Here is a 27,824-nt window from a genome sequence, read left to right as displayed (position 1 = left end):
GTTGACTCAGTGCTTGTTGTGGCTCGTACTCAACTCTAACACAGCACCCTTATAGTTACGTCATTTGTCTGAGATGTTAATGGCTCTCCTAACCCTGCAGACGCTTTGACTTTATCGTTATCAACAAACCGTTATCAGTATTCAGTGAATTTCTTATTGTCCGATCTGATAGCAGGAAGATAATGGCGATCCGTTTACTGATAACTGGATATTGAAGGTGAGTTCTGTTAGTTACAGCTGATTACTAACATTGTCAGGAGCTGTGAGGGCCCGATTCAGGATTAGTAGTTCTCTTCTTATATAACTTTGTTGATATTCCATCTTAGAGTTTAGACGAAGATTTACAGCGTACTCCTCTAAATTTCACAGCGGTTATCTTTGATAATTTGATTCTAACAGAGCTATGATTCTTTCTTTGGGAAAATATTTCAATGCAAGTCAAAGATCGAGTTTCGTCGTAATTTTTCATTACTGCCTAATGATGCGCAACTTTAAAGACAGCTCGTTTCGTGTTAATAATCTTCTGATACAGTTCTTGTCAATTTCCTTCTCTTCATAGAGCTGCAATCTATGATCAAAGACTTGATACACTTAAGTTGCATAGCCACCTCCACACTTCACCTTGTCAAGAACGCTTTATCTTTATATGATAACATTTTCGTGCTGCAATTAGTGAGCGTTTCAACAAACAACCTATTGATGACTGACTGACAGGTTTCAATAACCAATTCATTACTTGTTAACTCCTCCTGGAACACATACATCTCGCATATAAATTTATCAGAAGCATTATTTATGTCACTGGTTTGGAAATATTTCAGGAGGTTACTAATTTCACTCATTTGCACCTACTAGTACTATTATTATAGCGATCTTGCGCTCAGTTATTACCAGTTTCTTGCTGTAATATCATAGTGACATGGAGTATGGAATAATGTTTTCGTAACATGCTCACGCATATACTTTTTTCTTCCATGAGCTTTCAGTGAGTTTCTGCTGATCCTATCCGAGTTGAGCTGTGTGACCATTTGTTTCTGTGTCAGCGCTAAATAAATCTGTCCCGCGGTCCAATTTAGAAAAAGACCCGAATAGGACTGGGACAAGTTTAAATCTATAAGTTTTCTGTGTTGCCTTATCACTTATGGGTTTGGATGATCAGTTCCTCATCGATGAGAAGAACCTTCAAGATATGGGTAACAGCTTATCTTGCTTGTGTAGTAGTCCTTGGCTCTGGCTCCGAAACAGATCCTTTCTAGCTCCTACGATCCAACAATTGTTAGTATCGCCTGAACTGATGATAGTAGGATTATTGATTACTTTATCAATCAGGATTATTAATCACCTCCCGTCTCCTACTCATCGTCATTAACTCATCTCCATGACTTTTTTACTCGTATTTAAATTATTATATTCGATTTTTCTTTTGTGAAATTGTAAAGCGGTTAATTTTTTTTAAATTTATTTTTATAGCATTCTCTCAATTTTTAGAGTTCTGATCGTCTTTATGAATTGCTGTATTACCAAGACGAGTTCGTTAGTGTTCTCCTTGGTCATTTCATGTTTAATTCCTGTTTAATTCCTGTATTTCTAATGTTGCTAAAGTTACACTTTTTGTCCGCCTGCTAGTACAGGTCTACAATAAAACACACAGAGGTTCAAAAATCCACTTTTTTGTCCGATTACGTAACTCCATAAAACTTCCGATCTGATCTGCAAGGTTTCATTGCTAAGTGTAATCAATAAGGAGGTTGACAGCAACCTGAATCGTGTCACTCAGTACATCTCGTGGTCTTATGAAGCACTCTCTGATAAAGACAGCAACTTTGGGATTGGTTGGTAATGAACCTCTCTCTGTTCCACCCGACAAAAGATGTCTCCAATCCTCCGCACATCATCAACACACTCCGTCAACCCCAACTACTAACCAACCTGTTCAACTGAAAACAAGTCACCTATCAGTTGGTACCCCAATCTGACTGAGAAACAATAATGAGGTCACCGTGAAAAGAAGATGACGTATTTAGTGGGTTACGATCTCTCTCTCTCTCTCTCTCTCTCTCTCTCTCTCTCTCTCTCTCTCTCTCTCTCTCTCTTCTCTCTCTCTCTCTCTCTCTCTCTCTCTCTCTCTCTCTCTCTCTCTCTCTCTCTCTCTCTCTCTCTCTCTCTCTCTCTCTCTCCCCCTCTCTCTCTCTCTCTCTCTCTCTCTCTCTCTCTCTCTCTCTCTCTCTCTCTCTCTCTCTCTCTCTCTCTCTCTCTCTCTCTCTCTCTCAGCCTGTATGTAATCTGTCCTTTAATTGTCATATATCTGTCAGGTGGAGGTGTATTCGGTATACCAGCAGCGTATACTCAGCTGTGTTACGTCCACACTGGTAATTGCTGTCACCTTATCGGCAGCTGCATATCTCCTTTTACTTTTCTTGGCTATCTCACCTCCTCCAAGCTGCTTGTTTGATATTTTACACTGCAGTTAAAAAGGTGGGTAAGTGAACTTTTTGGATTGCTGTTTGGTGTTTCGTTTCGCGTTGGATTTGTTTGCAGTTCTTGATCGTGGTTGTGGCATCGTCTGATGGCATATTGTCCCGACGTGGACTGTGAAAATGTGCAGATTTACGGTTCTATAGACGGGTAAGTTGACTATTTTTGTGTAATTCTAACGGTTAGCTGGTCTATACTACTATAACAGTACATGGGATGGACAATTTCTGTTTGAATCGTTATCATCATGAGGTCAAATTATTTGTCAATTCGTGAAGCAGTGATCATCAGATTCATTTCTACCGACCAACTTATATTAGTGATTAATGAGATAGGAGTTGAAACTTGAAAATATTGATCACAAAGACAGGTCAGCTCTGTTCGGTGTCTGATGTTTGAATTCACATGCCAACTTGGCCACGTTTTCAATGTATGTTTGTGATTGAAGTGACGATTTTGTAGTGACGCAAACGATTCTAACAGCTCTGTAATGGAATAAATTGGTTGGTGACAAGTTGAAAGTATTGTCACGAACATTAAAACTTTTTCACTGGAACATTCTTTTAACGTAATGTCCAATGTAAAAACAACATCAGCCGTAGATTAACGCTTTTTTCGTTGAATAACTAACCTTGGGTTTGGCGAACTCTGTACAAAATTAGATACGCTGCTAAGTTAACAAACTTAATTGATCGATTGTCTTTGCAGATGAAATGTTGGCCACTACCAAATATTGTAGCAATCTATTGAAGGACATATGGTTATAGCTCACTTAACACAATGCAGAGTTAATCGAACAATTAACAACGCTCCAGTTCCACCCGTCGCTCAACTCCATCTCATAAAGAATTCATTCCGCTCAAATGAAATGTGGCTCTTTCTAATTCTAACGTCATAACGATGATACATTGTTTCATTATGCTCTATTTCTTATATTTACTCTGAATAAGCCGCATACAACTCACATTTCGAGTAGCTCATAGCTTCTTGTGATAAAACCCCTTTTTTAATTGCTGTTCAGGATGATGGCTCCAACTCTGCTAGCAGTGCCTGTCCTTATCAAAGGTTTCCTCAACGGGTTAGTTACAACTAACGGGTTACTTACAACTAAAAACAGGACTCCCTTCAAAGGGTGGAAAATGTATGAGACAAACTACTTTATCAGTCCTTATTTGAACAGCACTTGTAGTTTAATTAATAAATTAATATTAATTCAAGCTAATCACTTTGTAATTCAATTATAAGACCTATACTAGGCTAATGTTAGGTTATTAATAATAATAAAAAAGGCTATTCGGCTAGAGGGACAAAATTGGGCTATCAGGCAATTGCCAAGATGGTAATTGCCAAGGTGGTAATTGTTTAATGAATACAAGTCTGACAATGGCCACTATTAATTGCCAATACTTTGGGTCCTCACTGTTTGGTATCATAACTAAGGTGTGATAAACGATAAGGCAGCTTTATCGACCCTTATTCATTATACCAAACGGATAAAGGCGATTAAAATGCATTTAATGAAATAACACTTATACTTTCTATTATTATTATTCGCTAATGAAGTGATAAAATCATTCGTCTAGAACGATACTTCATTTGTCTAATAAATAGATTAGATTGTGTCTAATAAATACATTATTACGCAATATATTGGTGTCACTGACATTACATTGTTATTTAAAATAAAACTTTAAGCCCGTTAAACGTTTATCCCATATCAATTCGTAATTTGTAATTTAATAAACGGGTAAACAACCCTTACTTTTCGACTGTGTGATACACCAAGCTGCCTAAGAATTGGTGGCGAAACGTCAATTGTTTGAAATATACTGATGGAATTTATCACGAACTGTGTGGTAAACACTGATCAGTATTAGCTTTGTTAAATATATTTCCTTTTTTCATTGCCTGTTGTTTGTTTTTGTGAAATTAACAGTAGTGGTAGTAAACAGGAATTAAGTTATTTACTAACAGGATAATTCAGCAGAAACGATGAAATTAATACCTCGATGCTGTAATCTATATTGAATCATCTTATAAGTTTTTCAGTTGTTGTTCACTACATTATGATTAATTCTGTTCTGCCCGACTTTAACCCCAACCCGACCGCAAGGGTGGGCGTAACTGGGAAGTGGGAATGTTATTACAAAATGAGAACCATTATTGTGTTTTTTATAATTAACAAGGTAGCTTTTTCACATTTTTCAGGAAAAATGTACCTACAATTGTTTAAAATCTATATTTTTAGCCACAGCTAAAACCTTGCCATCATGGAACTGAAATGAAGATATGCGGTCAATCAAGAGTTTTTATATGTCTAGAAAGAATGAAGATGAATCAGATTTAGCAGCTAGAAATACTGGCAACAAAAATTGCAAGGAATGTCTTCTGAAAATTGTTGACAATGATGTAGAGAAAATCACTGGCTTGCTTCTTGGGACATTACATGGAGATCCGAATCATACTGATGATACGTATCAAACTTCAACTACTGAAGACTATAGTGGAAATACCACACCCTTACTTACAGAACATGTTAAATTGACTGCTGATACAACTACAGAGGAAAAAGCAAATGAATTAGAGGTCGTTGTCAAAGATAAATCCCTATTCTCAAACAACATAAATTCTCCCTTGAGACAGAGAAAACCACGAAATGGCACTTGTTTGTTGCTGAAAAAACGAACAATGGACTCTTCTTTAGATGAAGCAATACCGATGAATTTGAGCAATAATTGGACTGGTCATAAGAATAATCCTGATGTTGAAGTTACTCACTCTAAAAACACTGGATCTATAGCCCCTAAAGGAGAACACACCACCTGTACATCTGTGTAAGAATTTATTTTATTTGCAAGTCACTTTTTGGTATGAGAAAACAAATTAGTGATTAAATTCAGGAATCACGAGCGACTCACACTATATAGGTTGAGGGCTGATATTACTACCTCGGCGCTTTGATGCGATCAACCCTTATAATAGCAGTACATATGTCAGTGTAAGTAATGCATGTATTTTTAATAAAGGTTTGGAGTTAGATCGAGTATACAGTCAAACCAATATCAAACCAATCCCCAGTGTCTTTAGGGTATCATTTCTTGCAAAAATTAGATAATTAACCAAAGGTTTGGGGGAAAGAAGAGGCCCGGTATATCGAGGTAACCGGTATATCGAGGTTCGACAATCGACTGTATCATCATCATTCGTCCATTTGTGCCCATATAGTAACATTGTTTTCGAGGTAAAGAAAAATGGAATAGATTAAATAACTTAGTTGTACTTGATTCCTCCTCGCTCTCCCCCAGACTTATAATTGCGCTAATCATATTTCTTATGAGTCAGACTCAGTTATGATTGTATTTGAGCTCTTATATGTACTGTGATATCAATCATAGGTATGTTACCGTAGATCATGTCCGATAACTTCATCAACCAATTCTAACGTTGATTGTCATCACATCCTAATCCTACAATACATTAACTTTTTTCGGCATTTCTTTCTCCAATTTGTAGCGTACTAGTTCCATTTCGTCGATCACCACAGCAATGGATTATGCTATGATCAAGTAAGTTTAATTTTGCCGCCATGACTACAGTGTTAGTTTATCGTTTATTATTTTTGCTGATTTTGACGGAAAAGAAACTAGTTTTCGTCAATGAATCAGTAACCAAACTCGTTTTAGGTCGCTGTCGAAAATGGTAACTTATCTATACTGCTTTCCAGCGACTAAATAAATATATATGCTGATTGATATGATATGCTGATTTTTTTCTGAAGTAGTTGCATGAGGACTAAAAGTTTGGAAATCTAGAAAGTCCGTAGAAGGCGATTGTAGCAACAATCATGAAGAAGGGTATCTGAGCAACCTGTCCTGTGTTACAAGCGTCAGTGTCGCAGTATTTGGATTCGCACTTGAAGTCCGCGAAACCGTCAAAACTTGCTGTCAAGGTTCCACAGTCGGCAATCGGCATCATCCGCACCCTCCTTGGTTTTTGTTCCACACTTGTAGAATATTGAAGAAGCAAGAATTGGCCCAGGCGCAGTCATATAAGACAAACTGTAACCCACGGTGATTGTTCGGCAAACGTCCTCTCCTTCTCCGCATGTTTTAATGCTCGTTTTCTCGCACGCAATGGACTCTACTTCGTTACCATCATCCTCCACTACCTCACAGATATGACAATTTATAGTTTCACCGCCCATCACCAGAACTATTATCACGAGAGCTAATGTTATTTTCATTCTGAAAGGAAAATAATAATTTACAAACACCAAATATTCATAACCAAACAATATGAGTAGCACTAGAAGTTTTGGAAAAACATTACTTCTTCAACAAAAAACACGATATTTCACCAAAATTCTCGATCAAATAAAAAGAGACAGCTATTACTCCATTAGCATTAATCGAGCAGCGCATTACTTACATTCGTAAGACAAATCGTTGACAAAGAGAGTACACCAATACACTGGCCTATGTTCCCCTCTCTAAGTATTCCGGGTTTATCATCACGTTCAATAGATAAAAACATAATCTACGAGATCTACAAAAGGTTCCCTATAATTATAAACGCCGCGTACTCATGATAAGTACTTATTGTTTTAATTATAATTAGCCTGCTTACATTTATACATACTTATACATATTATCAAGCATAAGTGATAGGACTCTCTCACTCTCCTGATCAGAGATTTGATAGTTCAATAGACGATGTTACTTTTTGAAGATATATCCAGTATCAGAACAACACTAGATGCTGCAGACGCCAGAAACAGCTCCTGAAGATATGATCAACATTATGGGAAGAAAACTTTCAACACACGGATAGGGGCATACTTTTTTCTGAAAATCCTCGTGATAAACTTTACTCTATACCTTCCTCTTGAAGAAGTCTACAAACAATGTTAAACAGTTTACATTATTTCTATGTATTTTTAGAACTTTTTATTAGAATTTGTATTTAATAATTTTATATATATTTTGTCAGACGCTGCCAGAACCATCGTCTCATCGATGAAATCGTAGCCGGGCCGGGCTGAGAGGGTGCATGCGAAACCGTACAAAGACATTTTACAATACCTACTCCCTTAATTTCTTGTTAATACTTGGTTCATGATCACCGTTGTGCTCCCGACTTCAGCACTTGTAGTATCTCATCACTCGCCTTATTTCCACTATCAGCACTTCAATGTTAACTATAAACTCATCTGTCAGTACCTAATATAGTCGACAACAACCCCCACGTTTCACAACTCTACTTGCCTTGTATTGAGTCAGAGAATTGAATACTCAGCGGCACATTTCACACTTTAAAACCGCTCGTCACAACGGTGGCTTTCAACAAAAGGGAGCCCCGAGCCTTTAAGCTGTCATATTACAGTAACAGTGGTGCCTTTAAGAGGATGTGTCCTTTAACGAACATGGCTACTTCACCTCAGGATAATATCGATCAATAACGTCACAGCGATCACTGAGTATATGATCTTAAGATACAAAATTAGTACAATCTGATCGTATCAGTATTAAAGCATGTTTATTAATAATAATCCCTTAAATCAAATTGATTTTGTCCTGTTGTTATCGTCTGTACGACAAAAAATAAAATAAACTTTTACTTCAAATGCAGACGTGAGATTTACCGTTGAGTCCAAGATGTTTGCTGACAAGTAGTCCAAGTTAAAAATACAGGGAACGTCTAAGAAGCCCTAACGTAGGAATCTGCTTTCATCGCGTCATTGTCAACTTATTCGCGTTTCAAGTTTTTCGATCTGCTTCTATTTTGCTCTCATTATTTTTTGTGTTCGATCAGAGTGGAACAAGCTTTATTGGTTTTATGAAAGGTACGCTTGAACAATGGACGGGGTAGTGGGATTCTCGACAAGTCAATCACTTATAACAGACCTTAAAAAGAAGTACAAGAAACTACTGGATCAGGATAAAATACGGTGGGGAACACTAGCTCTCTCATCTCATTTAGTTATTTCATGCAAATGTTCATAAGATTTATTTTAAATGATATGAACTTCTCGAATTCCTAATCCTTAAATTCTACAATCTATATTGTAAAAAGAGCTTTGGCATCAATTTTACGCATAAATCATTCATTTAAAAACTGTTGATAAAATAAAACTGCGTACGTGTTTGCTGCCGACCGTGTCTGTATTGTACGACCCTTTCGGTCAGTAGCTCACTTCTCGCACTCAATAATAATACAAATCGAGTACATTTGGTTAATTAACCTTTTCAGATACTGACAAATATGTAACTTGTGAGGTTCCTTATCTTGTTATCTGTCTGGGCGCCTTACGACTATTTTGGTAACTTACTCTTAGTGAATTAGCTTTAGGATAACCCTAGATTTGACTTTGACAAGATGTAACTTTGTATCCAATAAAATTCAATAACATATTATTCATAGCGTAATTATTCTGATGTATTCACATAAGCATTTAATTAAATATCATTTAACTTTTGTCTCTTTTGTGCTTGTAACTCCTTTAAACATGAAGCTGCTCGTATTTTGGAGATCACATGGTTCCTCAACCGCGTGTCTAATTTTAATATTTTAACTAATTATCCCGCACTCGCCATCAATTTGCTACATAATAAACAATAGCTCTGTCTAAAGTTATTCACATGGAACTAAAGGTAATATAATAAATATGGATTAAGGACCTAAGCTAGAAGTATTAATGACGTTCAGCCGCAGAGCTACGAACCTTTAGTGATCTTGACGCTTGAAGACGGTGATCACTTTGACTTCAAGCCAAGATTCGACTTCATGACTCCTGAGTCGGCACAAGACAGCCATATCCTTTAGTTTATAAAATTCAACTTTCTCATTCGCTTCGTTTCTTCAACCTTTATGATGATGATAGATTCAGCAAGTTGATGGGGTGTTTATCAAATATCTCTCATTTAATATTTGATTAAACCAGTACATTAGATTTGGATGGTTCGTCAACGTGCACCCAGTATTCAGATTTTAGAGTATTAGGCCCTTAAAGTAGACGATGTAGTCTACTGATCAAATGCCAGAAGTACACGATCTGCTGCTATACCGCGTCATATTCCACTAAACTATACGGTAGACAAATTGGCTGATTGATAGTAGACCTTGACCCAACCTTGATCCAGATTATACTACTTCTCCAATCTCCATCTACAATCTACATCATGCAACTTGTGGATCCAGGAAGTTATCTTACATCTACCCATTAAATGGAACAAATATATAAATATTTCCAATAATATCCAAGAATTTCCTATGTTAAAACCATCATATGATGAACGAGGGTTAGCTAAGAATAAAGAAAGGCTCTTGTTTCTTTCAATATCGGTGGTTAATATCCTTACCACATCAGAATTAAGAGTTCTCGACCTACCGTGATGCAGATCATGTAGTGTAGTAATCGCTATGCTCACCATCAATGAAAATAGTTTGTCTTGACAATGTACTGGCGATGGTGCTGCATTGTCCTCATAGACCCGTCTTATTAGCATAATTGTATCAATTTGACCTGGATGCAGACTTTCTGAACAATACATTTACCTTCATCTTTAAAGATGAGGGCGATTATTTATGATCTAAGCTCATGAATTATGAAATCAGATAAAATGACTATGTCGGAGTCCTGTATTAGAGGCGCCACGTGTGGATGATAATGACTTATCTGGCAAATTTATGCGAACGGTTTGATAATTTGGTTTTGACCTTCACTCGTCCACTTGTGTGTCCTCAATCATTGAGAAGATTCTGCAATCTTTAAACGATGAGTTTGGTAACAAGGCCATCAGGCCAATAAGCTGCTATTCAAATCTTGCGTTTACGATAGCTCTACGGGTTATTAACTTATAATAACATAAACCCGCCACGCAAAGGGTTTATATAACAGATCATCCCGCGCTAGCGGGATGATCTGATAAACACATACGAGTGCGCGCAGCGCACGAGTTTTGTGTTAATATGTAATCCCGAAGCGCCAGCTGAGGGATTACATTTATTTAGCCCTGAGCGTGAAGTGTTTATGGATTATAATTATCTCCGGCGATTTCGACAAGGGATATATACTTTAGAAATACATTAGAATCTGAATGTCAAACCGATCTGTCATAGTGTAAGTGGAGCAATAGCTTGAACGTTAGCAGGAACAAGAGCTGGAAGGAGAGCAAGCAAAACAATACTATTTTTAGGGCACGGACAAGGGTAGCTGGCTAGTCGCCAACTTCTCACGCCACGCGTTGGAGAAATTCCAAGAATTAGCTGCTTTGGCAACGTTCCCAGGAATTTGCGTGTAAAAGAAGTGGACGGTTACGATGTTTCATATCACGTGGTGCGCTTTCGTGTCACGTGGTATAGACTCGGCGTATGCTATTGGTGGCACGTGGTACGCACGTGACGCGCCCACGTGATCGCGCGTCTAACTGTTCTACTATTATCGAGTTCTAATCAGCAGTATCATTGATTATTGTAAGTCGGAGAATTGAATGATAAACATCAGTTACGACTAAAAAGCGGGCCGGGTTTATACAAATTTCCGGGGCGGGATGATATCACCTTGAGATGTTTATCTAACAGCGGGCCGGGCTGAGTGATAATATGATCCCGCGTCGAAATCCCGGAGATATTTATAAGCCTATAAAATTCTATTATAAGTTCAATTATTATTGTCCGAACAACGAACATCGCTCTGAACTCTCTTAAAGATAGACCCGGATGTGGTGGCAGTAGCTGTGAAGTGTATCAGGGTTTATTAATTGGGTCGGCTTTAGAGCTTGGAGGTCCTCGGATTTGCATAATAAGTGGCTGCATCATAATTCTATTCGAATGGTTATCTTTTGGTATTATTTGTAGTCGAGATCCTCAAGCAATACTATGATATTATGATAATTAGACACGCATATTATATAGACAGCTTAAGACATTGCCATTGTAGGGCGCCTACCATGTCGTTAGTCGTTACTATATCCTTATATATTATTTGAAACTATATCTCATCTTGGTACCCTAACAAGCCCATTTGGTATTTGGTAGTCCTGAGTTCCCTGATAAAGTGCTGCTAGTTTATGGACGCAATGATGCAATAATGCATAATATATCAGTAATCGACAGACTTGCTAAACGATAGCAGTACTCTGTCTTACTCTTACCAGGGGATGGTATATGGTGCGGTATAGTTTATCTTGTGTACACGATATGATCTAGCAGAACCTAACATAGTGGCACGGCACTGTTATTTGTTATAACTGATCAGCTTCAGCTACTACTTAAGTTACCCATGCAGTAACGAGCTATTGCTTTGTATTGTTTACCGTTCCAGTTGCCACAATATCTAGCAGAGAACAATATCGACTTAATTATTCAGTGAACAATGGCTTGAAGAGCAATATATTTGTAACAGCCATGCTCAAAACGTTTATATTGCATATTAATCTAAAGTTATAAAGCAGCAGGATTGTTTATTATACTGTATATATTTCTCTTCGTGTCTATATCTCTTCGTTTATTTATATCCCTTCGTATTACACACCGCTCCAATTCATTGCTTAGAATAAATAGAGTTAGTTGCTTCCGTTTCCTTGGTCAGCACTAGGTCAGTACTAAGTCCGTACTAGGTCCGTACTCCGTACTAGATCCACACTAAGTCCGCAGAAGAGTTTAGTTCTTATAATCATATCTCAGATCGTATCTCTGTTGTATCTCATGTTCAGATTCTGATTCTACGGAATATAACAAATCTGCGTAAATCCGGGACAGATAGTATCATTCCACTATGTTTGTGAGTGGTGGGGCCGCTTACAGCAACTTCAGCGACCGGAGACCAGTTAGGAAATCTTTCTGCACATTTGAACCTCCCAAGAAGAACACACCACGTAACCGGAAGATCTCGTATGCAGGGGAGAGGATAAACTACCCAACACTTGATATCAGCGCGATCAAAGATGGGTTGTCAGAAGTTTGCGAGAAGACTGTCTCCTCTGAATCAGGGTAATTATAATCTTTATTCAATATTTAGTTCTGGTGAATGATTATGATTTGGAGGAATGGTTTCTGCGTTATAATTTTAAACTTCACGTGATAGAAATTATTCGCAGTGTCGTTAAGCTTTTTTCGTATCTTGTTTTCGGTTAGGTACAGAGAATAAAAGAAATTTAAGGTATGATCAGAGAGAATGGATAGCAATTTTTGGTTTGCCAAAGCTCCTGTCGAGGCCGGTGCTATCGGGATCTTGAGGACTACTCGAAGCACCTCTATTTTATGTAAAATTTTAATAAGGGTCTAGACCGCGACCGGCCGTGGTGAATGAATAAAATGTCATGTGAGTAAGTGAGTAAGTGAGTAAGTGAGTAAGTGAGTAAGTGAGTAAGTGAGTAAGTGAGTAAGTGAGTAAGTGAGTAAGTGAGTAAGTGAGTAAGTGAGTAAGTGAGTAGGTGAGTAAGTGAGTAAGTGAGTAAGTGAGTAAGTGAGTAAGTGTTGTGATTGGCTAGTGTTAGGTTAATGTTAGAAATCTGAAGGTAGTTACTTTGAAGTTTGTTGAAAGTTTAGTGGAAGGAATTTTTTAAGGAGATGCTATAAAACTGGTGTGAAGTTGAGGTGAGGAAAACGGTGGGAAAATGTGAAATAACGTGTGAGTTTCAATGGAGCCATGCGGTAGCAACTTTATTTCAATGTTACCGCATTAATATTAAGCAACATTCTTTCACTTAAATCAATTTTGCTCGCATTGTTTTCACAATTATCTTGTTTTTCCTGATTTCTGAATGAGTTTCTTCGAATCTACATACTTATGTCTTATCAAAGAACATTATTCAATTGTCCCCTTGATTTCTGAAATTTCTTCAGAAAATCTATATTCCCTACTTTTGATTAGAATACTTTTTGCACACTTCTGTGACTGCATTCATGAGCGTTGCCATTCATTGAATCAGTCACTTTTCCAACGTCAAATATTATCCTTAGAAAATCCTGTACCTGATTTCCAGTCAATTTATCCTTATCACACTCGTTTGTTGTCTCATTTTGTGTGTCTAGTCTAACAATATTTTACTTTGATATCGAAATTTGTACCCCCCTCTTTTCATCCACAAAGCATTGATTTTCATTATTCTTCTAATTCCTAATAAACTATTGTTTGACAATAAAAAAAACTTCTGTCAATCTAAAAATACCGCCATCTTGGGTTGAAACTTGTCATGAACATTATTGAATCAGATGTGAGATCAAACACCAACCATTCTTGGTAAAAGTGGACAGGTAGACCAAGAATTACGTAACCGCCAGCTCCGCGGCGGTGTCCAGAGCTGAGCAAAGTCTCGAATATCTTCTACAATTATCAGGAGACCGAGCCTGGCACCCGAATGTCTAACTTTACCCGACGCGGGGAGATACTGTTGATGTTTTGAGTGGGGAGTGTGTGGGTGTACGTTCTAAATCATATATGTGTCCATTCTAAATAATAGAGACCAGTAAATATTACTCGTTTAGCGTTCTGATTTAATCCCTCTTAATTAATAGAATACCACCAATTCCGATAGTCCGTAAATATTCAGGTGGATATATTTCCCCACCGTACTGGGCTTTTGTCAACAAATTAGAGTTGTCCTCTTTGAAACAGACATTTTCTTACAAAATTTTCTTTAAATTTAATTTTGATAAAATTAAACCGTTTATGTGAGAAAGTCAAAATATAAAAAGTCTGACCGTATCTGACATACTATTAGCTATCTGACTTATCATTTGCTATCTGACAAAGTGTTTGTTGCTGAGTTTATCGAGGCTCCACAGTTTTAGTGCGCAAATGAAAAGTTGAGGATTTGGTACCTGGTGTCATAAAAATAGGCAACAAACTAGGGGTTACCTTTCCTGTTCAGGACTACTGCTTTGCTGTGTTTAATTACAATAGTGTTAATATTTAGTTGAACTACCTAATAAATAATACCTTAAACATATAACAAGCAAATAGCGTAAAGAAGTATTCATAGGTACTACCATGCTGTAGGATACCTACCTATATCTGCCTATTTTAATTGAATAGCATAAAGGTAAAACAGAAGCATACAACTTTACTAAAAACTATACGCGGCTGATAATAAAAGGGAATATAATTGCGAGGACAGTTAGCGCTGGCGTAAACATATTCTTATTATCAGCTTCATTTTCTTAATGGCCTCAAAATTAAGGTGCGAACACTAAATTTTTGCTGACCACAGTTTTGCATAGTTTCAAAACAATCGATAACTCGTTCACATTCCATACCATTCGAATTTATAATAATTTATACAAGTAAATTAATGAACATTTAATAGTCGTTGAAAACTGCCGCGGTTGAAGGTACATGTGTGTGAGTAATTCCCCAGAATTTTAACCCAGGCGCCTTGTTAGCCCTGTTTTATTACGGGAAGTTTTACACCGAGTATACTGACCATATTAGACCGCCTTTTTGACGCATTTCTCTGTCCCATCCTCGAATAGTTCGGTAAATTTGTGTGTTTTGCTGAATTTAAAATAAGAGTGGAATTCAAACAAGAGTCTGGTCCAGTGGTTCAGTTTGACCAGATTTGTGGATATTGTTTGCCAATTAAGTTCATTGTTCAGATTTCCTTCTTATTTTTGCCTTGCTGGAATGTCTATTCTACACTGTCGTTAAGATATATTGTGTTCCCGGTAGAGAAATTTCAATCATACAACTACACAGTGAAATTCCAGCTGTTATATTTGAGGCGCTTAACACATTCCTGGATCCAAGCTGATTAATTTTAGATTAACCTGGTATCGATTTAGATTCGAGTTCATATCTTGAACCTGTTTCTCGAGCGCCCAAGAAAATCTCAAGCGATACATACTATGTAATTTTTCAATTATATTTCGTCTATAGCAAGCCTCTCGAGCCAGATATTTCAATGTCTATGTGTCGGCACGCAAGAAAAGAATGATCATTGGAGTATTTAGGTTAGCTTCAATAGTTATGTCTCAGAAATGCCAACAACGACAATATGGATGAGGGAAATTAGATGCTTCAAACCCTTAATGAAACATACTTGTAATATCACAACACTAGCTGCCGTTTTGTGATACACAATTCAAACGCAGGACATTACACATGTATGGCATTCTCCCCAAATACTAATCAACAATTTTGCTGGTTATGCACAATGCACATACAGGGTCTAGTACCACACTAATCCAGGTCACATTCTTCTCCTCTTGAAGGAGGCTTTGTTTCATTCCATGGTCAACTATGTCTATTGATATTGAACAGTGACAGGCCTAAACTCCCCAGAAAGTTTCCAGAATACAGAGCCGCAGCCGTCCTTCATTCTGCAGCCGTCCTTCACTCCTTGTGTTATTTCCTTGTTTCTTTGGTTACATTTAGTGTCGCGCTTCAAGTGTGGATATGTGTGGCGACACCTTTAAATACACATGGTTCTTAGTAATGGTGTGCTTAATAAGATTAATTTAAAGTAACTTCTCATTATCGGAAAGAACCAATACTAGAAACTGTAAACTTTCCAGATAAATCCTCATCATAATAAGCAGAATCCGCAAATTAATTTAATGTGAGACCTGAATTAAATGTTGTCTATCACTGACAGTGAGCGACATTTTGTCAAGCGGCGGTTTGACTAAGTTAAAAATGTCATGTCTTAATTTAGCTTAAAGAGTAATGTTTCAGTATTCCACTCAGAGCAATGGTAATGAAATCATTATCGGGAATTACTGTCAGAACGATAATTTCAGTGGTTAGGCCAAATAATTAGACATTGAACAGTATGGAACACTAAGGACAATTTGTCCACATAATATCCGAATTACCGTATGGGAAGTTAGTCGACTTTAGAGAGCTTGACAAATAACCTCACCAAATTAAAGGGGAAAAGGACGTTGAGGAATTAATTTTATTTCCCGTACTCTAGAGAGAGTATGTGCCATCTTAGTATTGCTGCAAAGAAGATTTGTTTCTAAGTTCTTCTCTTTCAAAAGCTCCATACCCATTAGCCTACACTCCAATCCCAAGTCTCTAACAACCGCACCCTGTATAACTCATTACAATTAAATTCGCCTCTATATATCTGCTCTTTTGCTGCGCCAATCTTGAGATCAAAGTTATGAGATAATGACAAATATTAATATTCACTTGTTCCGAGGTTGAGTCAAGCACAAGTCATGTAACTCCAGTAGTTGCAGTTACATGACTTATCACTGTGTTATGTATTACTGTTATTTACTGATATATTGCTTGTATCATTATCATCATCGTGAACAATGCAGTAACTGCACATTGACTTTTTTGTGTTAGACAATGTAAATTCCCGTTTCGTGATCATGTTTCGTCAAGGTTTCTTGCTCTCGATCTAAGTTACAGTCTAATTAAAAAGATAAAATCACCGAGAAAAAAATGAGTCGTCATAATCTTTCATTTTTATTGCTTGTGTCCGTGATTTAGAGTCTGCTGTGCACTTTGCAGCACGCTCCATGCAGTCTAATCTAGTGATTGCTAAGTAAACTAACGACCCTATTCCGATTATCTTGGTCGCTTTGTTATTATATGTTTATTGTTGACCTCAGTTTAACTGGAATCCTATTTTCAGGGTGTTAATTAGCTATTAAATAGGTGCCCGTCTGGATTCGTCCTAATTTGTACCGTCGTTTCCCTATGTCAACTGTCTACTAGCAGGCTGGGTGTTCATTCTGTTGAATATCTGTGATACCTCACGTGTTGTGCCAGTAATGTGTAGCTCACGTGTTGTGCCAGTAATGTGTAGTGCCAGTAATGTGTAGCTCACGTGTTGTGACAGTAATGTGATACTTCACGTGTTGTGCCAGTAATGTGCCAGTAATGTGTAGCTCATTCTGTAATCATCAGTGTCAGATCTTAGCAGCCTTACGTAAAGAACACCATCAATATCTCTCTGATGTCTAGCAACCTACTTATTGCAATTGTACTTGTTGAATAAAGTAATCATCCAATGGTGATATGTATTGTGGACTGTGGTCTAACAGGAAATAAAACCAAATAGTATGCTGTATGCTAGTGTGACTTTAACACATGATCACTGACAGTCCTTATACGGAAATTAGTCCACCACAATCGGTAATAATTTTTTTTTTCATGTCACATGGTAACGGCCCTAACGTGGTATTTTACGCTACATTTAGTAATTTTCCTACGATCAAACGTTAATGAGATTATGAGCATGGTTCAGTGAGTATTTTTACGATATGACGGGTCGGGATATTTCTGTAACCTAGACGTACGTGCTGGTGAGTTGACTAACTTGATATAACCAATAAGTTACAAGAGCATTTAAGGAAAACACATGGGCAGTAATTTTATTATTGTGCGATATATTTTAGCATTATATCAGATAATTTCTCACGATGATGATCACGCCACATTTATTATAAGTCGCAAAACATATTCATCGCTCGTAATGTTTCAAACAAAGCAGTTGATGCAGGTAGCAAGCCTTCACTCCGTGACCTTCCTAAATCAAAATGCCTGGGTCTCAAAATCTTCTGGAAAATGCTGCCAGTTTCAACTGCTCAATATTTTAGTGATGCCTCAACAATTAGTCAGTTACCGTGCCGTTTCTCGTGATTTAGGCTCCATATAGGTATCTGATTTGGTAATTCGGGTGTAGACAGAAAACAGGGTTGGCTGAGAAAGTCTAATCTTAGCAAACATTAGACGGTGGTGGAGTTATTTAAGACAGTGGGCTGGAGATACAATGGCTAGAAGTCTATTTCCCGTTGCGCACATTGTTCCCAGTCTAGATTGTGCCCACAGGTCTCAATTATACGTGGCTCTTGTTTAACCCTAAAGCCATCTCTGAAGTAAGCAACTCGCAAATAGCGCCACCTTCTCAACCACCTGTGTTAACTGAAGGCCTTTTGTTCGGCTGGAATCCTCAGATATTCTGACACTCTGTGACTGTCTTGTTATGTAGCCATTTCCTGGACAACTCGTCTAACATTTCCTGCCCGAAGTTCCTCTGAATGAACTCTAGAGACGCTAGATGAGGAATAGATGGCGTTCGCTGCTGCTTACAGTACGTCAGGTCGCCGCTTTGGTGGTGGCAGATTCAGCAATGCTGTCTTCGAGGTCATGGCCGAAATGCGCATGTGAGTATTATATATTATATTGTCAGTTTTAGAGTTTTATTTTTATCTCTCAGCATGAACAAATGTTTCACCCAGCACATGGACCATTTCTATAGTTTGGTTTTACATCTTCTATTTTTCTATTGATCTTTTATTCTGACAATTTCCCTACAACAATCGTACTGCTGATCTATAATTATATCCTTAATTTATATTGTTCTTAAACCTCGTGCCCTATTATTCGTAGGAAAAACAATTTCATGTTTATCACAACCTTCCCATGATCATTAGCTTGTATTATACACTAATTATATAAGCAATATTCTTATAGTATACTGGGTTTCAACCACCTTTGTTCCGGATAAATCAGAGACAAAGCCTTTCTAACTGTATCCTTTTTGGATACTGTTGCAATGCAAAATGAATCCAAGTTGCTCGCGCAAGACTGTAAGAAGTCGGAAATACTCCGAGTAATAGTTCCTTAATGGGTCACTTTGAAGAATGGCATGCTCCACCCTATAAACTTATAAATGATTAAAGTAGTCTCCTTTAATCGACTAAGTTAAAGACTGCACGGCGTCTTTATCGGCGGAACATCTATTTCTTTTATTTCTGAGATACTTCAGACTTTAATATTCTTCACTAAATTCTAAGAAGTTTATTTCGACCATTAACTGCGACTGTAATTCAATTTGATAACTTATAGAGGCTAAGAAGCCATGTAAATGATTTGAATATGCCATAACATAGGATGTAACGTGGTTGAAACAATTTTGATTTCAAGGGTTTATAATTGGTCCAAATTGGTGTGGATGAACCATGGAAAAGATTCACAACGCTGTATGCACCATGGACATGGTGGAATAATTATATCTCGTGTACGAATGTAAAATCAACACATAACACACAAGTGCGGGTGATTCAGTACGGGTAATATTTAACAATATCCTAATCGGTTAATAGCATTATCAGCAGCCTAAATCAGTTAACCCTTGCAGTACAGTTAAAATAGTAATTAACTAGTTGCATCTCCAGACATAAGCCTTTGTTTTTCTATAAGCTTTTAGTTGTAATGACTGTTTACTCAGACTGCAAATTTTACACTAAAAACAGAGGAAGACGACGGGGCGGGTATGGATGTCGGTATATGTGGACGGTAAAAACAGCTCATTTTTTTTTCAAAACCTCATTTTCTCTGCAATCAAATGTTACCTTTTCCCAACGTAGCCATTTTAACCACAAAAGGTTCCTCTTAATCAAACTTCGAGATTTAAACGAACCTTTATTATAAATTATAACGTTCTTCATCAAGACGAAGTATCAGTATAGTTAGACAGCTATCTAGCCAGAATTACCGTGATTTAGTTTCGGCCTAGTTTCATCGGATTCCTCGTCTCAGGCTTGCTATAAACGACTAAAGAAGCAATACGGCCGTGTAACGGACAATGACCACGTCTGGTGAGAACCTAGCAATCCTCAACTATATTTTTACTGAGTATTGACTACAATTATGTCATTAAAACTTGATCTGGATTCTACTATTATATAAGATTATATTGTATGCTCTACTCGACGTATACTTACTGCTAGACCTGACCATACTACTTATGCTACTAGTTAACTTCAGTTACGCCCATCATCATTACTGTTCATTATGATTTCTATGGTGGTTTCTATTCTATTTGGGAATATATCTACCACCACCAATTATGTCTATTAACCAATTAAAGTTGTTTGGCTGAGTTTCACATGGAAAGGTTGTGTGAGAGTTCCTCCTCTGTCAGATTCGCTGAGTACTCCTGACCACCTGACCATAATAATTTAAGTATGCTCCATTACCGCACAAAGCGTACTGGAGAATAACCATCTTAATGGGCACTTAACCATGCCGCAACACCGCCATTTATTATACCGTCAGGCCATGAAATTACAAAACTTGAGAGCTTAGAACATTATCTAGTTTATTTAACCTACTTAAATATCTGATTCGAAAATCAGGTCAAAATTAAGCCAAGACATATACCAGAAAGAGTAGGTCAGTAACTTGGGGTTGTTAGTTGAGTCTGTATAGTCTGTATAAGTGGTCTGTCAGGAGGAGGTCAGATCTTCTCAAGAGACCGCCAACACAAACCTTGAGAGGAGCTCTCTCCACCAGTTACCACGTCTTAGTTACCTGCCTTACGTCTTATCTCCAGACTTATAATCGTCCTGAATCGCTTCCTAAGGAGGACGATAGTTAACCCTGAGAGTGGTGGCAGATAGCATTGGGTTGTGTTTGTTTCCAGCTGTTTTGAAAGTGGTATAAGTACGGGGAGTGATCTACGTAATCATGGCGGTCTACAGCAGTGCGTGCAGACCCAATCGGTCGATGAACATGACAACCACTATCAAAGGGACAGGGTAAGTCAGGGAGTTGGTTGTTCGTACTTGTAGTTGAGAGTTCTAAACTCTCACACTGTCAGAAGGTTAGACTGCAGTTGAAATTATGAGCATGGTTATACCTCATACCTGACACCAACACAGAGATCTTCTCTAGAGCATGACTGACCAATGATGTATTGAGCTTTGAGTCATGAGCAATATGTCACGTCCTATCTTTTTAGGAGAGCCGTTTTTTTGTTGTTTTGTTAACATTTGAGTATCTGGATTAGAAATTGAAAACACTCTTGAACTTATCATGAACACTATCCTTATGTTGATAAGAGGTTTACCACATTCAGTATCTTCTTTCTCATTCAACTCTTCGATTTCATGTTTTTATATAAAAAAGCTAAATTGAACTTTAGAGATAGATTATTTGCAAGATAAATGTTATTATGTACTGCAATTATTTTCTGATATGTTTTTAGGTTGTTCTCCTCTGTGAACATTTATTTTTAGTAGCAAGGGAACAAACAACTTTTCTTTATCCCGGAAAGCAAAAGTATAATAATGAATAACGTCATTGATCAACCAATGTTCAATATTTAAATAATTGTTGTTCATATTTTTAGTTTTGACAGCTCTGTCGTCTGATAGTGGATATAATCTACATTACGCGCTTGATTTAAGATCACTGCCTCTTTTAGTTTTACAACCACGTACTCTCCAAATTACATATCGTTGAAGTGAACCATTTGATTAATAGAATTATAAACCGTTGTGAGTGCTCCAGTATCTAATTAAAATTGATTATGAGCTATATTAAAGATCGTTGCAATTCAATAAATGCCACGCCACGCAGTGCGGATAAGATTATTTAAACCATAAAGGTGGTTTAAGAGAACAATACCCGGTCTGATTTGGTATAAATTGTGGCCACCGACTGGCGTGGTGTAGTGCTTGTGTGAATCAGTGTCTGATGAATCTGCGATCGAGCTTTGCTGCTCACTTTTCCCACGAAGAAATAATATTCTCCAAAGTATATCTCCTTTGTCTTCGGCTGATGGAACTATAATCGTTTGTCACTTCTGTCAATTTGTCTTCCGAAATCTTGATTTACGATGGCTTCGTATTACCGAGGATACAAGACGAGGATAAAACAGGACCCGTACAATGGTATGGAGATGTCCATGCAGACTTTGGTGGTCGGGGCTGTAACATCGGAGGCTTGGGGCCGGGCCATTAACAACGTCATGGCCTGCCCAGAATTTCAGCCACAGTATGATAGATATTATTTTCCCCGATTTTACACTCTCCCAGATCATTCCCTTTTGTTATTTTAAAATCATGTCTAGACCCTTACTCTTCTAATGATCAAGCTAGCTTCAACAGTGCTCATTTCTGAACACTAATTATAGAACCACCCAAGAAATAGTAGATACATTTTATTCTGATCCTGGTATATAAGTTCCATTTTTCGTCTCTATTCATCTGTATTTTTCTCTGGAAATTTGTCTAATTTTCCGAGCAAAGTTGTCCGAAGGGAGATGCAGCTTCGATAGAAGATCAGCCTACTTGGCCGACAGTAAAAACATTCTTTAACGTTTGAGCTTAATATTGTTTTTAAATCCTAATGAATCTTCCAGGACGTGATAAAATGGACCCACCAATTTTTTTATAAACTATTAATTTCAGAAACATCATCCTTATCGCGATTTTCAAGGAGTTTTCCTTTCAGCCTGATGCTAAAAAGCTCTGACACACCCTTTTCAGGAACAACTTGCCGATGAAATACGACTCTGGTCAGAATCACCACGAGTACCTTCATCAGACCGAAAACAGTCTTATCAAGATAAACGTGAGCGGAAAAGAGTTCACTACGACGAAAGAAACTCTCAGGTAATTTTATAAAAAACTCAGTATTATTAGTTCTGTAAGGATTGGGTTTGTTAGTATTTAGCTGAACACGATTGTTTGCTTTGACCCAAAAAGCCAAATCCCCGTTGGCAAAATCTTCGGGGACTATTTTTTTTTTTGGGCGAACATTTTTTCGGCTAAAATAGTGAACATTGTTGCCATTTACCATCTTAATTTCCGGTATGCGCGAACATTTTTTGCACTATTTCTCCCGGAAGTCTCAAATAGTTGCGATGATGGTCATCTTTGTTCAGTCGGATATCATAATTAATTTTGAGTCGGAAATTTTTTTATAAAATTGTAGCTTTCCCAAGCCTATAAACGCGTCATAACTTTGCTTCAATGTTTTGATTATTCTTATGTTTATCCTTTGTACTTAAGGACGAAGTATGAAAGGAGTATAATTTTTATGATTTCCCGACAAAAGAGAACTATTCCGACCATTTGACTTGAAATCTTTAGCTTGACTGTCGTAATGATTCCACAAAGTAAAATATTTTCTCATTTTGAATTGAATTATCCATTGAATATGACTGCTTTGGGATTAATTTACAAATTTCATTTCAAAAACAAATTATTGCATTTATCGAGAAATTCTGCTAGGATAAAAATTGTGGATTTCAAAACTAAATTCCACACTTGCGCCCGGTAGCTAAATTTCCATTCCCTCAGGTTTTTTCCAGATACTCTGCTCGGATCGAGCGATATAGAAGACTACTACAACGAGGAAGTTAAAGCTTATTACTTTGATCGTCACCGGGGCATGTTCACTGCCATCCTATTCTTCTATCAGTCACGTGGGGTGTTCCGGTCTCCGACAAATATCGACCGGGACATTGTCGAGGAGGAGCTAGAGTTTTTCAAGGTAGAATTTGGTTGATTCTCGAGCACTATTATAGTGGAGTGTGGACATATCTGCAGTATGCGGTTGATGTCAAGAAATTTTCATTTGATTTTATTAGATTAGTTGTCTTACGCATCTGCAGTTATACAATGTAGCAATTCTATTTATTCGACAATCAAACAATAAAGTCTCCAGTCTGATGCTCTGTTAATTTAATCAACATTAATTTTAATCGATGATTAGAATTATTACAGTGTTGTGTACTCTCTCGCAGGTTGCGTGAACTAATATCACCAAAAGCGATACCATAAGTTTAGAAATAACACTACAAGGGAGTTATATTTTCGTATATAATGTAGTAAACACACAAACACTTTTGTCAGAAAACAAGCAAACCAATAAAAAGTGTGCCAATAATTCGTCTTTTATCTTTTTACAATGTACCCCAATTTCAAAATTGACTCATAATTGAATGAAGTGCGGTTGTGTGTTTCATAGATTAATACTTTGACTGGAAGTATCTGTCAGATAATGGAATAAACTATTCAGGTCGATTTGGCAAAGATATTCACTTTTGATGACGAAGAGGAAGAAGTGATCACAGAAGAAGTAGGTTGATAGAAAAGTTAGAAATATAGCAAACATAAGTCACGTGAACTTATATTAGCGATGCTTGCATTCACAGCCACATCAGTATACGATCTGCACTAAATCTGTTTAAATTTGCATTGTGTAACGTTTAACTTAGAGATACATGGCACACAGCCAGTTATTAGAATTCTTCTACCATAAGCGCGCCTTTATCCTCACTTTAAACTATATAAATAGCCAATTTCCATATCAAAATCTGCACAGATATTGATATTTTCATGATCTTTTTGACATTTCCATATTTGTAATCATGTTTTCAAGATAAAAACACGGACACGCAGCATCACTGCACAATTCAGTCTTCGGATATTCTATACAACCTGACCAATTTAGTATAATGAGCAGGATACGGATTTTGACGTAACCAACTTTAAATTTAAGTACAATGGCATCCTAACATGACAGTTTTTGGCATGGGCTGGACGATTGTTCTCTTCTTTATTGACGAATTATCCTCTTATTTCATAGAAGACCGCTTCAGTCCTGCTCTTTAATTTCTGATCCGTTCTTTAGAATTTGTAAAGGTATATTATTAGACGCTTCCGGAGATTAATAATTAAATGATATCGATTATTTGGATTGAGCTGTGCTGGAAGGTAATTGTAAACAAATAATAGGTTGCGTGCATAATTGTGTGGGATTATTGCAAGTGTGAGTATATTTTAATATCGGAAGGAGCTTTTTTTCGCTAAAAACAGAAACTCGCATTTTCGTTTAAAAAACAATCATTCAAACTTGGTGCCAGGCTGAGCTGAAAGGGTAGTTTGGCAACATGCCAAACATTTCAAGTTCAATCACGATATCGGGTACCGAGCTAAAATAAATGCCATGGTTAATCACTTTGATTGATTTTTCACAATTAAGTTTACATAATTTTCAACGTTGAAACCTTTATTATTTTCAGTTGTCCTTAAGAGAAAAGCTACACAACTTTTTGATGGATCCCCACTACAGCAAAGCGGCAATGTTGTGGGCATTCTGTGACATGATGGCTATTGTACTGTCTGTAATACTCCTAGTAGCAGAATCTGTCCCTGATTGTTCGCCCTACTTTGACGACACAGATGAATACCCTCAAAAATACTACTACTACGTTCTATACGGTCTTGAAATCTTGATCAATGGCTTCTTCACTCTGGACTTTACTTTAAAAATAATATCGTGGCCCAAACCGTGGCTTTTCTTTAAGAACGTTCTCAACGTGTTAGACTTGCTGGCAATTTTGCCATTTTACATTGAACTCATTGCCATGTTCACCTCGGAATCAGGAGCTGCTGGTGACAAATTCGTTGTTCTGCGAATCTGTAGAACAAGCAGAGTGGTCCGTATATTCCGTTTTATCAGGCATTCCAAAGAGCTGATTGTGGTGATGAAAGTGATCGCCGGAGCTGCCCGAGAATTCGTCCTGCTATCTCTTCTAATCGCAATATTTGTTCTTCTTTTCGGCACGCTCATGTACTACGCAGAGTTAGGCCGGGACTCTGGATTTGATAGCATTTTGTTGGGTTGCTGGTGGAGTATAGTGACCGTTACAACAGTTGGCTATGGAGACCTTTATCCCCAGTCTCCCGTTGGTAGACTGATCGGCTCCGTAGCCGTGGTGCTCGGGATTGTTATCTTAGCTCTTCCTATGACTGTTATCGTTTCTAAATTCAACGAGTCTTATGGGGCAGAAAAGAGGAAAGCAGAGAAGAAGACTCTTGCCAAAATTCGTGCAAGAGCAGGACTAGCTATTGAAAAGGAGGCTGCAGAGGATGGCAAGGTATGAGATTTATCCCGGATAACTTCACTGTCCTGAACCAAATTTAAGTGCATGCTCCACGCGATTGTAGTGGAGAAGAAATAAAGATACGCAAGTTGGTTTGTATTTATAAGGGGTGTGTCGAATTTGTTATTGAGATATTTCAGTGGCTAGTTTTCAGCATAAGATGAAAGAAATAAGAAGTCCACGTTTCAGCCCTTGAAATTGCGTTGTTGCCTCTTTTAGATATTTTTAATTCTACTAGATTAGTGTTACCGTTAATTCAAAGTAATGGCGAGACTAAATTAAAATGGTCCAATGACACGAATTTTATTGAATACAATAATGAGAATTGTGTTTACTTACAGTTGATAAAGATATCATCAAGTAAGATTTAGTAAATCGACATTTTTTCAGTTTTATTTCCATTTAATGAATATGAATATAAAAACCGAAAAGGATGAACGACAGAAATTGTTTTAGCCAGAGTTTTGTCCTTACGAAAGTGTTTTGTATTTATATCAATGATTAATTTTGTTGTTAATAAACTGAGTTTAAATCCGATTACATGTACATCAAAATAATGTGATTTACTTGGTGATTGTCCTTGTCGGTAATGCTTATGTAGCTAAGCTGAAGACAAAGTTTGCTAAACGCTAGTAATCACCAATTTGTTAACGACCTTTTTCATTATTCAACCTAGTCGGATGTCAAAAGTTTGCTAAGTCCATTTAGATTTTGCACGTGTTTAATCCGTAATCGGTATTTCAAATGTAGAGACAAAACTAGCGACGGAACTTTAACTAGCAATTCCATGACATACTCATCAAAAAACATGAAACAGTTCATGTGACGGTCAAACCAAATTATAAATATGATTTTTGACAGCCAACTTAGTCATAGTGTGCCAGTGCATAGTCTTGCTGGGGAGATCGCCATATGACTCATGACTGCAGGTTGGGACATATGGGAGCAATAAATCATCAACATGGCTCCTGAGAAAGTAAAATCTCCTCGTTTTTAATTGCATGAAACTTTAAGTTCAACGACAAACGACAAAAGAGCAAGATTGAGGATGGAACAAACACATGATATTGATAAGTATAACAAATTATTGACAATTTATTAAATCAATAACAAAGTCTTTTGAACTTGAAAATAACACGGTGATTGACCAATGACTTGTAGGTTTATAACCTACCAGGACGCGCGCCGAGTTGGACTCGTCGACTAGATCATTGTATATTGCTATATACGCGCTGCTATAATAAGTTGCATGGCTTGCCACTTGCCAGACGCTGCATGGCAACCTATCATCTCATCGATGTAATGGCGAGACGGTGGTCAGGGGTGCACATGCGAAGTTATACAATTACAAATGCCTGGCCTGCTTAAAACCGATTGTAGGTTTTTAACTTACCAAGACGCGCGCACCGCACGCTGATTTAGTTGGACTCGTCGAGTCGTCGACAGTCTAATATTTAAAACAAACATTTTACGAGTATCACCCGTTAATAAACCGACGGCTATAAATAATACTGGTGTAGCAAATCAGACCCAGATTGTGATTTGATGTACTTAGAACTTTTACAATATCTTTATGTACTGCTAATACTATTAGGGGTTACAGTTTACTGGGCGGCGCTCAGCCTGTCATTCCGCCTAAATCCTAATCACTAATATCTATTTCATATTCGGCGAAATGTGTTTAATGATAGCCTGAGGTCCTCA

General features: G+C 37.4%; 2 protein-coding genes across 9 annotated transcripts in view; both read left to right on the top strand.

Moving 5' to 3' along the window:
• Window positions 1-27,824, top strand: part of LOC134812460 (uncharacterized) — a 99,652-nt gene that overhangs the window by 10,892 nt on the left and 60,936 nt on the right. The gene's annotated exons all lie outside the window — the stretch shown is intronic.
• LOC134812463 (potassium voltage-gated channel subfamily A member 2-like) lies at window positions 129-26,670 on the top strand. 7 transcript variants are annotated; one of them, XM_063819903.1, is made up of 5 exons: window positions 129-217; window positions 22,714-22,839; window positions 23,530-23,722; window positions 24,251-24,310; window positions 25,257-26,670. In XM_063819903.1, the coding sequence occupies exons 2-5, from the start codon at window positions 22,727-22,729 to the stop codon at window positions 26,118-26,120; spliced, it is 1,230 nt and encodes a 409-aa protein (XP_063675973.1). In that variant the 5' UTR covers window positions 129-217; window positions 22,714-22,726; the 3' UTR covers window positions 26,121-26,670. The 7 variants fall into 7 exon arrangements, with proteins under 7 accessions (XP_063675973.1, XP_063675974.1, XP_063675971.1 ...); XM_063819904.1 differs by lacking the exon at window positions 129-217 and adding an exon at window positions 5,080-5,309 and having other exon boundaries at window positions 25,257-26,635; XM_063819901.1 differs by lacking the exon at window positions 129-217 and adding an exon at window positions 8,286-8,422 and having other exon boundaries at window positions 25,257-26,635.

Source organism: Bolinopsis microptera, chromosome 3, assembly GCF_026151205.1.
Source record: "Bolinopsis microptera isolate Bmic1 chromosome 3, MBARI_Bmic_1.0, whole genome shotgun sequence".
Classification (NCBI taxonomy): Eukaryota; Metazoa; Ctenophora; class Tentaculata; order Lobata; family Bolinopsidae; genus Bolinopsis; species Bolinopsis microptera.
The sequence above is the reverse complement of the archived record's forward strand: the minus strand, read 5'-3'. Positions and strand labels throughout refer to the sequence as shown.